The sequence below is a fragment of the Ochotona curzoniae genome, unplaced genomic scaffold, assembly GCF_017591425.1.
Source record: "Ochotona curzoniae isolate NIBS_2020 unplaced genomic scaffold, NIBS_Ocur_1.0 contig_430, whole genome shotgun sequence".
Taxonomy (NCBI): Eukaryota; Metazoa; Chordata; class Mammalia; order Lagomorpha; family Ochotonidae; genus Ochotona; species Ochotona curzoniae.
The window spans coordinates 22,639,411-22,653,994 of NW_024466219.1; the positions used below are offsets into that span (position 1 = coordinate 22,639,411).

At 45.3% G+C, this 14,584-nt stretch overlaps 1 protein-coding gene across 3 annotated transcripts in view; it reads left to right on the plus strand.

Moving 5' to 3' along the window:
• The window catches only part of KCNK2 (potassium two pore domain channel subfamily K member 2), a 184,751-nt gene that overhangs the window by 56,125 nt on the left and 114,042 nt on the right, over positions 1 to 14,584 (plus strand). Inside the window, exons 1-2 of one of the 3 annotated variants that reach the window (XM_040985310.1) lie at positions 4,928 to 5,037; positions 8,180 to 8,490. In XM_040985310.1, coding sequence (XP_040841244.1) covers position 5,037; positions 8,180 to 8,490 — 312 coding nt within the window. In that variant the 5' untranslated portion in view covers positions 4,928 to 5,036. Of the gene's footprint in view, positions 1 to 4,927; positions 5,038 to 5,121; positions 5,237 to 8,179; positions 8,491 to 14,584 lie in introns of those variants that run through there. The other 2 variants (XM_040985308.1, XM_040985309.1) reach the window with 2 other exon arrangements.

The window sequence follows — 14,584 nt, forward strand, 5'->3', positions numbered from 1 at the left end:
AGTTTGCATTCTCTGCTTATAATCTGGAGGAATCCCACAAAAAATGCAGCAGCTCTTAGAATGGAAGTTAGATGCCTGTGGAAGGATCTCAGATTCATTGCAGCCAGTACTGCTGTCTCTTGCAGAACTCTGCAAGGAGGTCCAAGCACTCTGTCACCACTCACTCTCCACATCCGGTGGATCACAGAAGCCGGTTGATGGCCACCCCTGTATTCTGTCTTCCATTCCCATCTGTCACCTGGAATCTCATCCAGGCTGCAGCAATAATGTCTCAACTTGTATATTTTATATATTCTGGTTCCAATTTAGTAAAATTAATGTATCTGATGAGATTTATTTTGTGTTAGGAATGCAATAGAGTCAAATTAGTTAAAATCCAGGTGCCATAAGGCCTAGTTATGCTGCCTGTTCAGCCTGACCATTGTCTACCAATGATCGTCCCTTTCTGGGTGCCCCAAATTCTTCAGGTTTCTTCCTTCCGCTGTCTTCCCCCAAGCACTCTTCTTTCTTCATTCTTTGCTTTGACCTTTCCTACACTCAGGGCCCCAAATCAGTGTGACTTCTTTAGACAGACCTTCCGAAGCTTTCAAGGTGAGCTATTCTCATGGTAGTCAGTAACATTTTTGTGTAAAATTTTGACTTTTTATGTGTGTAATAACTGTCCTCTTTAGACTGTAAGACACTTTCAACAGTGATCTGAACTACAGTCACACATCTATTTAATATTGAGCAGGCACTCAGTAAATCTTTACGAATGCAATTTAGTCTTCCTCACCTTATACTCATGGGGTACGTTACCTAGCAGATTACATAAATGATAGAATTCCTTACAGGATTGAAATCTGTTGGTTTGTTTCTTAGGGAGGAACCCCACGGTTCACAGGGTGAGATAAAATCCTTTGGGGAAGCTCTAATATGGAACACACACATGCTGTTGGACTTGATTTTTACAGCAGTTTCCTGTGAATTCCATAGTCATGGTTTTTAGAACGGGAGACTGATGCCAGAAGGATGGAGTGATTTTCCTAAGTTCACGTGGGTCAGAGATACTGGAGGTAGGGTGCCCAGGATAGTTCCTGACTCCAGAATTTCAGATCTGCTTAAAATTATGGGAAAACATATTTTAAAAATATTCTTTTCTTCAGTATGGCACTGGTTAGGCCAAGGCCAGAAAGTAAAACAAACATGAAGATGAGGTACTTTAGATTCCATGTGGCTAGTTTGAGAACAACAGATCTGAAAACAACAGAATGAGAGAAGTGTAGAGTAGGGGGCAGGAGGAGGCTCTAAATATTTTTATGATAAATTTCATATTTTCCTCCCCAGGAAAATACAGTTGCACATTTCTGTTACACATCTGATGGGATTTGTGCACATTGGATAAGGTGAGTGTAAACTTAAGCAGGATATGTGATTCTGTATCTTGTTTCTCTTTGATGATACTCAAACCAGTCTACTTCCTTTCTGTCTGTTCTTTTCAATACTGTTTATGTGTATCTGACTCAAAGAGGCTCTTGAAGGAGTACAAGTATTGCAGGACAGGGCTGGAGAGCATGGGGTAGGGCAGATCCAGTGTTGGGACTGCTTGTTTCCTTGGTTCTTCCAAATTGTTTGTGAGGCTGGAACTGGAGTGGTTTGTACTAAATCAGTTTGGAGTCCTTTTTAAAACAATTAGTTTTAACTTCTCTGTGTAGTACCTCCTCCCCCTCTACACCTGCTCTTAGCGCCCTACACATAAATGATTGTTAATGGAGAACAATTTCTACCAGTAGATTTGTAGGGAAAAGGAAGGAAAATGACAATCCGGCTTTGGGAAAGGTTGTGATCCCTGAGTGCCTTGCCTCCGTGGACAAGCAGGCACTCTGCAGCCAGATAAATGCACACAGGTGATCTGGACTGTGAGTTAATCCTCCCCTGTAGCCAGTTTGAAATTGGACCCAGGTGTAAACACACACACACACACACACACACACACACACACACACACACACACACACACACACACACACACACACACACACACACACACACACACACCCACCACCCCCCCCAAAATAACCCAAAGTATGAATGTTTTATTTGGAGAACAGAATGCTTGTATTAGGTGCAAAGTGATTCTGCACATAGTGAGTTCACCGGGTTTTGCTCCTTCTGTGGGATCTGCTCATTAAAACGACTTGGAGGGAAACCAAGCGAATGATGTCAGTTATTTTCTAGCAATCACACTTTCTTGTTCAGATGTTTATCAAGCACTTATTTGGTACTTGCTGCTAGTTATTGCTGACATGGTGGAATACAGAGGCATGGTTTATGACCTTACTGAACTTACAATCTGGTTTAAAAAAAAAACCATGCTATAATGGGTCAGATGCCAATATAGGAGAAATACAAATTGATCTTGGAAGTAAATGGTAAAACACTTGATCAGTTAGTGGGAAATTAGTTATTTAATCTAACACTAATCTAGACTCTTAAGCTTTGCTGTAGGTGTATTATGCAGATGTGGCTAATATCTACACTATACTAACTTTTAAAAAAAAGATTTATGTAAGGGGGCTGTATAGGGGGGAGAAAGAGGAAGAGATATCTAGAAGTACCTTCATCTATCTGCTGACTCGTCCCCCAATGCCCACAAGAGTTGGGGCTGGAACAGGCTGAAAACGTAAGTCTGGAACCCAGTCTGGGTCTCCCCTCCGGTGGCAGGGGCCCCAGGATTTGTCCCATCATCTGCTGTTTCCATGGTGCACTAGCAGGAACCTGAATTAGAAATGGGAGTAGCCGGGGTTCCAGCGGGCACTCCTCTATGAGCGGAGGGGGGTCACAAGCAGTGTCTTAACTTCCTGAACCACAACAGCTGCCCATAGAATCAGTCGGCTGTAAGGAAAAGAGATCACTCTAGATAACGTGGGTGGGCCTCATCTAACCACTTAAGACAAAAACTGAGGCTTCCTGGAAAAGAAATTCTGCCTGCTGACTGGAACACCCCCTCCTGCCCGAGTTTCCAGCCTGCCAGATCTCCCCTCCAGATCTCAGACCCATCTGCCAGCCCCCGGGATTGGGTGAGCCAATTCCTCAGAATACAACTTTTCTATATACATACATATGTGTGTGTACTTATTGGTCCTGCTTTTCCAAAAACTCTACTGGCACAGTTTGTCGGTCATGTTAAAGTTGTGTGAGGCAAGGCGTGGGATGACAAAGAGAAGCTGGGTCATGAAGCATGTCCTACTCACAAGTGAATGAGGACTTTGGAAGGGTAGGATGGCTGGGAGCCAGAGGATCAGATTCACGTTCTAGAAAGGCCGCCTGATTAGATTACCACTGAGCGCAGAAGTCAAGCAACGTTGTGTTGAAATTTTCGCAGGCAGGGAAAATTCTATATTTAAATATATGGAGAAGGGGGTGTTGCTTCTGTTGTAGATTCCAAGATAACTTGGCATCTTTAAGCACCCATGGCCAGGGACGTAAAAAGCTACATAAAGTTATCTGGGCGATCATGACTACAGCTTCCCCCTCGGAAGTTCTCCCTCTTGCTGCCTGGTGGAGCAGCTGTGGAAGTTCAATTCCAGGGTTTGGGGTGGGGGCGGGAGGGTAGAGGTCAACCAGGAATGCCTGCTGAGAAGGGCAAAGAAAAGAAACTTTGCAGATGGCTCCAAGTTCCGCTGAGTCCTGCCTCGCGGGAGGATCCCCTCCGTTTCCACAGCGGCAGCATCCCATGCCTCTTTCAACAGCTCCTGGGCGGGGTTCCGTTCCAGTATCCTAGTGATTGCCCCAAGGTGCAGTCCCCAAGCCTAGGTGGAGCCTGTACCTGCTCACTGGGATCTGGATTTGGGGTGAGGGGCCTGAGAGCGTTAAATTCAGCTAAGGTCTGTGGTCACTTACCTATAATATTTAGCAATTTCCATCTCCCATCAAAAGGGCATTGCCCCCCGAAAGAATTTAATGGGCCCGCCTCCCCCAACCCATTCCCTCTGCACCCCTAAACATCTTCACCCCGACTCTAAGTGTGGGATCTTGTCCAGATCCGAGCTCCTGACCACTAATCAAGTTGGGTGCTGGTGACTAGTTAACCATTCCCTAGGTGTAGATGGGAGGAAGCCAGGGTCTTCCTACTGCCCCCACTCCAGGGGACTCTGGCCATGAGGATGAAGAGGAGCTAGAGCTTGGCTCCCACACCCGCTGAAGGAAGGAGACAGGTTGTGTGTTTGGGTGCCAGATACTGAGGAAGTGGGGTGGGAGGGGGCGGGGGGCGGTGAGGCTGGGTCGGTGGAAGGGGCCAGGAGGAGGCGGCAGGTGATCTCAGGAACTGAGCCCCCAAGCATCTGGCGGGTTTAGGGGCGTCCTGGAAGGCAGCACCAGCAGGGGCGCGGCGGGCTAGGGTCGGGCCAGGAAGCCTGCGGGGAGGTGAGCCCAGGCGGTGAGGTCGTGGGGCGTGGGGGAGGAGGCGGCGTCGGCGAGGGAGAGGGAGGTGCACAAGGAGGGCGAGGAGCGGGCGAGGGGCGAGAGCGGAGGGCCGGGCAGGCAGCTGCTGCTGCTACGGGCGCCCAGCTCGTGCCACACCCCCCTCCCCGCGGGGCAAGGAGGGCTCAGCCGGGGGAGACGCACAAAGACATGCGAAGAGGGGCTGAGCAGGCGGGGGCACAAAGACGCCGGGGCGCACGGCTGCTCGGGCTGCACCGACCGCCCCCGCGCCTCGCCGCGCCGGGGCCAGGCTAGCGCCAAGCCCGGGGTCGATCGCGCGGCGGCGGCGGCTGCTGCTGCGGGCCGGCGCGGGAACCGGCTCGCCCGCGCTCTCCGGGTGACCCGGGCCCGGCAGCAGGGCGCGCGTGGGGGCGGTGGCGCCCGAGCCCAACTTGGCCTCGGCCTCGCCCTCTGCCCAGCCTGCCGGTGTCCCCTCCTTCCCGCGATTTCGTTTCTTCTCACGCTCCCCCCCACCCCCGCCCGCGTCCAGCCCCGCTCTCCCCACCTTGTAAAACAAAGCCGGGGAAAATGCTTGCCCGTGCAGCTCGGAGCGCGCAGCCCGTCTCTGAATAAGAAGTGAGTACAATGGCGTGTTTGTAAAAAAAGAAAAAGAAAGAAAAAGAAAGAAAAAGAAAAAAGAAAGAAAAGAAAAAGAAAAGCTTCAAGTCCTTTTTTTTTTTTTTTTTTTGGAAAAAAAATAATAAACCCATTTCGAATGCTGCATGCCTCATGCTTCCCAGCGCCTCGCGGGAGAGACCCGACTGTAGAGCAGGAGGTGAGACCCCCCTAGGACCCCCTATCCGCCGGGCCGCGCTCTCCTGCCTCTGCCTGTCCCGCCCCGGGCTGCAGATGCCCGGTTTGCGGCAGCCAGGCGTTTCCAAACATCTCTGTTTCCCGTCCAAAGCGTCGGGTCATGGTGTGGATTTGGAGACGACTCAGCAGCCCCCGGGCCGCTTCTGCCCTTCGCTGCGGGGCTGTGGCATCTCCCTCGGGTCTGGGTTTGGAGCACCTTGGGGGCTTTCCGATGGAGGCAGGGGGTCAGCGCTCGGGAGCAGCAGATGCTCTGGTTGCGCGGTGACCCCGTCACACTTGTTGCCCATTGCCTGGTGGGACACGCAGTGGTGCTGAAAAAAGCTTGTTTTTCTGGCAATTCGGTGGGCAGTGGCGGCTGGAGGGAAGCCCAGTCTAGGTGAGGACGGGAGCCCGGCATTAGGAGGAGACGGTGCTGTTCCCCCGGAGGTGAGGGGGCAGCGATGGAGCTAAAGGGTCTGCTTAATTCCCTGGTTACCCATCACAGGGTAGGAGTAGAGACCCTGAGGCTACGCCGCGTGTGAGGGGGAAAAAAGGCTGCGTGAACAAATATTTTTGTTTTCCTGGTGTTTCTCCGGCTTCTGCCCATGCTGCCTGCCAAATGTGCATTGTGTAAATATATCTGCTAATTAGAAAATACAGCTTTAAGAAATTAAGCTCCCTAGGGATAGGGTTTAGCTTTTAACGGGTGCGTGCACATACAACCTTTTTAAAGGAAAATCTGTCCTTTTTAAAGTATAGGATGGCAAGATCTGAGTGGAATTTGGGGAAGGGGAGGAGAATGGTAGCATCTAGATATTCACTGGTGATGATTTCCAATTCTGCACGGTGGAAGGCACTGATATGGAAAATCCGAAATAGGAGCTGGTGAGAGGCTTGGAGGGCTTCCTGTGAAGAGACGATGTGGAACTCCTGTGTGGTTTTCTGTTATTTTTCTTCCAGAAAATGACTATATTTTAGGTTATGACTTATTTTTCACTTGGACTCAGCAGCTTGGGGAAGGGGATGGCAAGCTTACAGTGTGACAGTGACTTTTAGCAATTATCAGCACTTCTATTCGAAAAGAGTGTGTGTGGTTAATTAAAACATTTTCAACACATGCTCCGTGCTCATTTGGAGTGCTCTTCATTCGTGTTTTAAAGGTGTCTGCTAGATGGTGGCTCTACTCGGAACAGGTGGAAAGGGAAACGCGTGTGCGTCTGTATGTAATAGGTTGAACCTTGCGGGAGGCTGCAATGAGCCGTGTGTAGGCGGCATCTCTGTTTGGACGGCTTGTCCTCAGTGCAGCTCTGGTGTCATCTCATCACAGGCGGAGCCATTCAGAGCTTGGCTGTTGGGGACCCATCTCCCCTGCCATCATTTCACACTACCTCGGCCTAATGCTTTAAATAGCTTTGTTGGCAAAGCTTCTTTCTGATGGATATGTGAAGATATATTTTATGAACTGAAGCCATGAGAACTTGCATTTAACACCCAGTGTTCGACAAGAGAGCAGGGGGGTGAGGCACGTGAAAATTGGCATCCTCTGATGGCCTTTGATGCTTAGGTAATTTCAGGTGCCACGATGGTGGTTGGTTGGAATTCTATGGGGATGTCTTCCATATCGATCTGAAAATGTAGGTTTGATTATGTTACCATTTTATTAAAATCTGTCATCTACATAGTGGCGACTTTCTCATATGTCTCCAAGATTGGTGAACTTTAAACTGATTATTGTGTTTGAATTTTTTTTAAACCTCCTGACTCTTAGCCATTCTAGTAATCCTTTTAACTCAGTGTTACCTTTCTAATCCGATGTACTGTAGCAGATGACTGATTCTGCTGTGTAGGAAGTAGACATGCAAGATCTCTCGTATTTTTGAAAAGAATTCAATTATTGATATTTTTGAACAGCTGGGATAAGCATCAGTGAGTGTAGGAACTTGTAAGAAAACATTGACATCCGCTCGAGTGGAACCATTAGCTGTGTTCAGAGTACGTTAGTGTCCTAGTTGGGAGCCAAAGTCTTCATGTACTTTTTTCTTGATATTGTTCACTGTTGAAATAAAAGGAGTTAACTTACCTAGGATTTTTGCCACCATGGCTATCAGCACTTTCTATAAGCATATTTCCAGACGTTTATGGGAAATGACATTAAGAAATTTGTTTTGGTGCCAAAAAATTATTTTGGAATCCATAATGTACATTTCCATGACCCCTTTGAAGATATATTTTTTAAACATGTCAGAGATGGAATCACAAAATGATGGGACTACTTCATTATGAGCCTGCTTTGGAAGGTGAACACAAAAAATGATTGGACTGTTGAGTGGTTTATTTGTGTCATGTTTTGCTACAAGATTATGCATGATTTCTTTTGAATAACAATGTTTGAAACAGAAATTTTCTTGTAATTATTGTATTACAATGCATTTAAAAACAAAACTAGAGAGTATTCTTTGCATCAATTTGCATATAATGTAAATTTCTGAGACTAGGAAAGACCAGGAGCCTTTGTGAATACTCCTACTGTGGCTAAGAAGCGTCAACTCTTCGGAGTTCAGTGTGTCTTCGTTGACAGGCTAGTGGAGAGATACTAGTTTAGAAAGGTAGCCCACAGACAGTTCTGTTTAGTGTTTCTTTTCTTTCTTTTTGATTTTTTTTTTGTTTGAGTCTGCCTCCAGTGTTTTTCCTTTTCACCTGCGGTTCCGGGGCAGCAGAGTGCAAAGGTCAGGCCCCTTTCCCATGAGCCTCTGTGTATATATGATCCTGCTGAGGTCCAGTGAGAACTCTGTGGTTAGGTCCTGGAGCTTCCACCAAGACAGCAAGTGGAGCCCAGGCAGTCTCTGCAGAGCCCCTGTAGAAGCAGGACCGCCAGTTCCCCTGTCTCATCCTCTCGGATCTAACCTTCTTTCTCTGTTGTTGCCAGTGGCGGCACCTGACTTGCTGGATCCTAAATCTGCTGCTCAGAACTCCAAACCAAGGCTCTCATTTTCTACGAAACCCACAGTGCTTGCGTCCCGGGTGGAGAGTGACACGGCCATTAATGTTATGAAATGGAAGACGGTCTCCACGATTTTCCTGGTGGTCGTGCTCTATCTGATCATCGGAGCCACTGTGTTCAAAGCCTTGGAGCAGCCTCATGAGATTTCACAGAGGACCACCATTGTGATCCAGAAGCAGACATTCATATCCCAACACGCCTGTGTCAACTCGACTGAGCTGGACGAACTCATCCAGGTAATGGCAAGGGATATGGTACACCATTTCCTCAAAGGGGACACGGAGACCGTGAGAATAGGAAGGAACGGCCCAGAGCCCAGTGCAGTTTGGAAGTGCCAGGTACAACCCTGGTTCACCTCTGCTGCTTAGCAGCAACCCATTGCTTTATGCCTTTTCTCGATTTTCTTTTCCTTTCCCCTTGCTTCTCCCATTGCTCCCTCTCATTCTCTTCTTTGCCTGTTCTATGTATTTCTTTATGGTGTTTTCTTGCTTTCTTCCATGTTGCCTGTCATAAAACTGGCAGCGGACATTCTGGACATGGTGTGATTGTTCCAGAGGTTCTCATGGTTGACAGATAATTGCAGACCAAGAGGCCAATGGAAGGTAAATTCCAAGACAGAAATCTTGGCCATGCCCATCATAAGAGAGAAAAGACGAATTTGGGTACCTCTCACAGTTAAAAAGTTGTAGCTCACTTTTTACATCGAGTGTAGGTGAAATGCTGATAATTACATCTTTGATTTGTGGAGGAAGAAGCAATTATTACCCTCTAAATCCTGAAGAAAACTATAACACTAAACATACTGTTGTACAGAAAAGTAGATATTTTTAGACAAAGACTAATTTATTTTTTGTTTATACTACCAGAACAAATCCTATGAAGAAACATTTTAAAACTTAGTTTCCAAGTGCTTAAGTTTCTGTTAGACTCTTGAGGTCCTAAGATTTTTTTTTACTGTTGTTTGCTATTGTTATTATAGGTATACATAAAAATAATTCATTAGCCAAACCATGCAATTTGATAAAAAAGAAAGAATTTACTTTATGAGGGGAGACTTGACTGGTTTGGGGAACAGATTTAACACACATTTATTTCCCCATAAATCCCACTTGGATTACCTGGTTTAATGAGAATTGGACTGTGGCTCATCACCTGAGCGTGTTCTTCCTCATTTTATGTTTGGATTTACTTCATGTGAATGAATTGGCATAGCAGTTGGCTTAATTCAGTTTCTTAATCTAGGACCTTTAGTGTCATCACCCTTTGCCCTGGGTCTTCAAATGCTGCCACTGCCTTTCCTAACCCTCTGTCTTTATAGCATGGCCTTGCAAGTCCTTACTGAAGTTGTGTTAAAACTCCTGAAGTTGGTATTCTCTGATTCTTATTTAGACATTTCTGAATGTCACCTGTTGGGCTTAAATTTTTCAAAATTCTCTTCACATGATTATATGGTATACTGAACTTTGTACTTTTAAAAGATGGTGGCAAATTCAGTGATGGCACTGAAGCTACTTGTCCCAGCTTCCACTTCCCTTGATCACATGTAAGATCACTTGAACTTCACTCTTTGTTCCATGTGATCCCCTGGAGTTCCACAAAAATGCTCACTTCTTTTGGGTTTTAGAAGAGCTCATGGTTTACTGGGTGGAGGGAGGCTGCCCAGAGTAGTGGCCAATGTTCAAATTTTGGAATCTGTTAGGATGAATTTTTAGTTCATTGAGTGCTTTACCACATGTCATCTTGAACAAACGACATTTTACTCTCTGACTTAAACACCATCCCTTTGGATTGAGGAAAGACTGCCTGTCAATAGGGTTGATATATTGAGGGAATTCACGTGTCTTACTGAGGACCCCAAAAAGGCGAAGGTTGATTGCTTGATGTTATTTTGCCTTCCTTGTCCCTGTGGTGGGAGTAGCGCTTAATTCAGGTAGCTTCACTTTCAGCCCCTAGAGTGAGGTGGTGGTGGTCTAGAGCAGGGCAAAAATGAATGACTGAAATTTTAGCACAGTGCAGGAGGAAACTTGTATGGGTTTGAAAATGATCTCACTCTTCAGTACTATTCATATTTACTCAGAAATCTGAAAATAACTTCAAGGTCATAGCAGCTGGGGGCACTCTACTGGTGAATACTTTTTTTCCCTAATTTTTCCTCTATGTTGTTTTTAAAATGGGTACAACCATTAGAACTATTTTCTTTCTCTTATGCTTGGACATTTCATGTTAGATTTGTTAATGTTTGCTGTGTGTTGGGTATTTTTGCATTTTAAAACATGTTCATGCTCAGCATTTTCCACACTGAAAATTTGTCATCGTCTATTGTCCTGTCAATCACCTTTGCAATCCCATGATTTTAACAAATTATTTTGTTCTTGAATGCAATTTCTTTCAAGCCAGTATTTTTTAAAGTTTATTTTAAAGGCAGAGAGACAGAGGAAGAGATAGAGGTCTTAAATCGAATGGTTCACCCTCCAAAGGCCGCAATAACTGGGGTTGGGCCTGGAGCTGCTTCCAGGTCTCCCACATGGGTGCATGGTCCCTACCACTTGGACCATATTATGCTGCTTCCCCAAGTGCGTTAGCAGGAACCTATATCAGGAGTAGGACAGCTGGAATTTGAAGCAGTGATCATATGGGATGTTAACATTTCAGGCGGTGGTTTAGCCTGTTGTGCCTTAAGACCAGGGCCCCCAAAAGTAATCTTTTCAGCATCATGGCTTCAGGGATTAAAAAGTGTGTCAGAAGGAAAGGAAAATGAACCGGGCATCATTTATTAGTGGTGCATGCATTTCATTTATATGATTCTTACACATTTCTAAATGTTTTCTCCACTCCTCTCTTGACATTCAATTGCCGTGTAAAACCTTGTGTATAGATGTGCAAGGCAGTAACATTCCAACATTTGTATTAGGAAATGCAGATAGGGTAAGCCCAGTGACTTCCCTTAAGGAGTGTTGTTCAGATGTGAAAGTGCAAGGATCAGGAGTCTTGGTTGGCATTGTCCATGGAACCCCTGCTCATTCAGGCCTTACCTTCTTTCTGTGCTAAAGGCAGACATAGTCAAAGTGGCAAGCACTTCAGCACACAGCTGATGGAAGAGGAATTCTGGCCTCTGTGTTTGGAAAACCGGGAAGGAGGGAGTGGATAATCAGAGAGCAGGCCAACCACGGGCAGTTCATCTATAATCTGCTCCAGGTCTCAGGTTGTTAATTACAGCTGTAGATGAACTACAATAACTTGATTCCATGTTCTGGTGGTTGCGTGGGGTAGGGCAGCTGAGGTGAGAGAGAGAGGAGCGGGAGGGTGATGGCTGTTTCTGTTACAAAGCCTGTGTGGGGTTGTGAATACATCATGCTTTCAGGGCTGCTTTTGATACTAGTGCTTCAAGACCGGACTGGGAAAGGACAGGAATATCAAGACAGAGATACCTACTCAGCTGAAATCTTGAGCAGTGTGATTTCCAACTCCCAGTAAATGTAAATTAATGTGACATCAGAAGAATAAAAATATAGGGAAACCTTTTTACATTTTGAGAGTCATAAATACCAGTTCGGTGAACACTTACCCTGTGCAAAGCATCATTTTAACCCTTTATACGTATCATTTAATTGAATTCTCTTAGTCCTATGAGTTGTGTGCATTGCTGGCTGCAGTTATGCACGTGGAAACTAAAGCAGAGGAAGCCTACATTGCTCGGAGTGAGCAGTGAGTGATCTGTTATTGAAAGGAGGTGAACAGAACTTGTGTTCTTGGTTCTTGAATTTTCTGACGCTGAGAAAAATGTAAAGATACATTGGATGTAAAGTTCCCATGTGTGAGAACATAACGAATATTATGTTGTCTGTACACTGGGGTGTCTAGAATATTCTTTTTCCAAGACTGAGTTTGTGATATGGATTTGAATCTTTTTCTTGGGTGGAATCACTGCTTTCCTGTTTGGAATGGTAATTCATAAACTGCTAATCCATGAAGTGGTAACCCAGGACAGCATGGCTATGTTATATGTACCTGGTGTTTAATTTAGATATTTAGGTGTTGGTTAATTCTGGGGTTAAAACAGAGCTAAATGTGTGAGCTATGCATTAATTATAAAAATACCCTATAAGAGTTTGGACTCTAAAATATTTTTAAAGATTTACTTATTTGAAAGGAAGACAAAAGGGAGGGATCTGTCTTTGATCTTCTGGTTCATTCCTGAAATGACCACAATAGCCAGAGCTGGGTATGGTCACGGCCGGGAGCTGGGAACACCATCGAGGTCTCCCCATGTGGGTGGTGGGGACTCAGCTACTTGAATCATCTTTGCTTTTCCAGATACATTAGCGGGAAGCTGAATCCAAAGAAGAGTAGCTGGAACTTGAAGCAGTGCTTTGATATGTGATGTTGGCATTGAAGGACCATAGCTTAACCCACTGCGCTGTCATACCCAGCCTGGGAGTTGGCTTTTGATTGTTAATTTAAGCTGAATCCCCTGTGAGCAGGCAAGGTGATACTCTGCTCTTAGGCGAAGAAGTGAACACCTGTTTGTGAAGGGCATCTGGTGGCCCAAGGTCCAGATCCTTGTCATTATTCTGCTGAGAGGATTATTTTCTTTCTGCATGCCCCCTTCTTGTTTTGGTTGAATCAGAGCCATTTGTTGAGACCTTCCAATGTGTTTGACCTCTGTGCTAGTTTTGAAGCAAATAATGGCTGCTCTCATGGCACCCCCTCCTACATAGTCAAGCAGAGGATACTGCTATAATGATAGAAACAGCCAAATAACTCATGAGTAGTCTGGCAATTGTTTGAATTGGAGAGATGATGATGAGGAAATCAAGAACTTAATGACAAGTGGGGAAGACCCAAAATAAAATGTTAAAAGGAAACTGGGTCTCAAGGATACCCAAGAGTGGTCTGGGGGGATGAAGACATTCACTGGACAGTGCCAGCAGGGTAGACCTGGTGTGGTCAGGTAATAGGATTGTTTGTGTGAGAGGGGCAGGGACATGTGTGGCAAGTGGACTGGGGCCTATAATTCCACACCAGGGAAGTGGGTTGTGTCCTAGTCCTGTTCTCTTCTGCTAGGTGTGTGTACCTGGTTGGGCTTTTGGGTGTGTGTCATGGGTAACATAGTCCTGCAATACAAGTGAATGACAGGCCTTGCTACTATGCCACTAAAACTAGATGTAAGATACACAGTATATAAAATCATATGCATATTGCCCTACGTAATGTTATAATCATTCATTCATTTGAAAATGTTTACTGTAAGTTGGGCTAAGATCTGAAACAGTGGAGCATAGGACATAAAAATTCTTGTCTTTGTTGAACTTACACTGCACTTGGGGAATAATTAATTACTGGGGTGAGTAGTTGGATGGTGATAAGCTTCAAAAAATAAAGTAGTTAAGGGATAAGAACATAAGAGTCATGTTGGTGGTTAATTTTAGATCATGTTCCTTGGGAACATAAGGTGGCTTTCACCTTGAAGTTTCATTACAGGGTGGCTTGCAAGAAAAGAGACAAGGGACAAGCATCTGACTGTAGGGAAAACACCTTGGTAGAGAACTCAGCTCATTCAAAAGCCCTTGGTGAGATGAGACGTTCTGACTATGGAAGAGATGATAGGAGATGTTTCAGGCAGGTAATGGGTCCAGGTCATGTAGTGTGTTGCAAATTCTAATAAGGACTCTGGCTTTTTGGTGTAGATAAATATCCTGCTTTGGCTTACATTTCAAAAGGATCAGTGTGTCTGCTGTGTTGAGAAGTAGCCTGCATGCAGCTGAAGGCAGAAACAGAGGCACCGTTAGGAGACTGTTGTAATAATTGCCATGAGAGATGAGGGGGTTTCAACTAAGGTGGGGGCACAGTGGCTTGTGAAATGTGGTTGGATTCTGGATGTAATTTGAAAAGGAGAGTCAGTGGACTTCCAGTTGGACCAGATGTGCAGTACAAAGAAGGGGAGTCAAGGTTAATACCCCGAGTTTTGTTCTAAGTGGCTAAAAGAATAGGTTTCCTTTTTTTCAGAGATGGAGAACAGTGTAGCTAGAGCTGGTTGGGAAATGAGTTTTAGATATTTTATTAATAATATCAGGTAGGTTTCAGTTATTTAGGAAGATTAACTGGATTTCAAATAGTACTTACAGATCCACAGTATATTGCGGGGAAATGATGCACCATATCACTTCCCAGACATGTACCCAGGCCAAGTTTACATCACAGTGAAGACTGAATGGATTTGAGGGGTCTGGAGAGGCCACCTGCCAGCTCCTGTTGTTTTCTTCTCTTTTAGATTAAGAAAGCTTCTCTTTTAGATTAAGAACCACGGATGATGTTTGGAACACTTTGGGA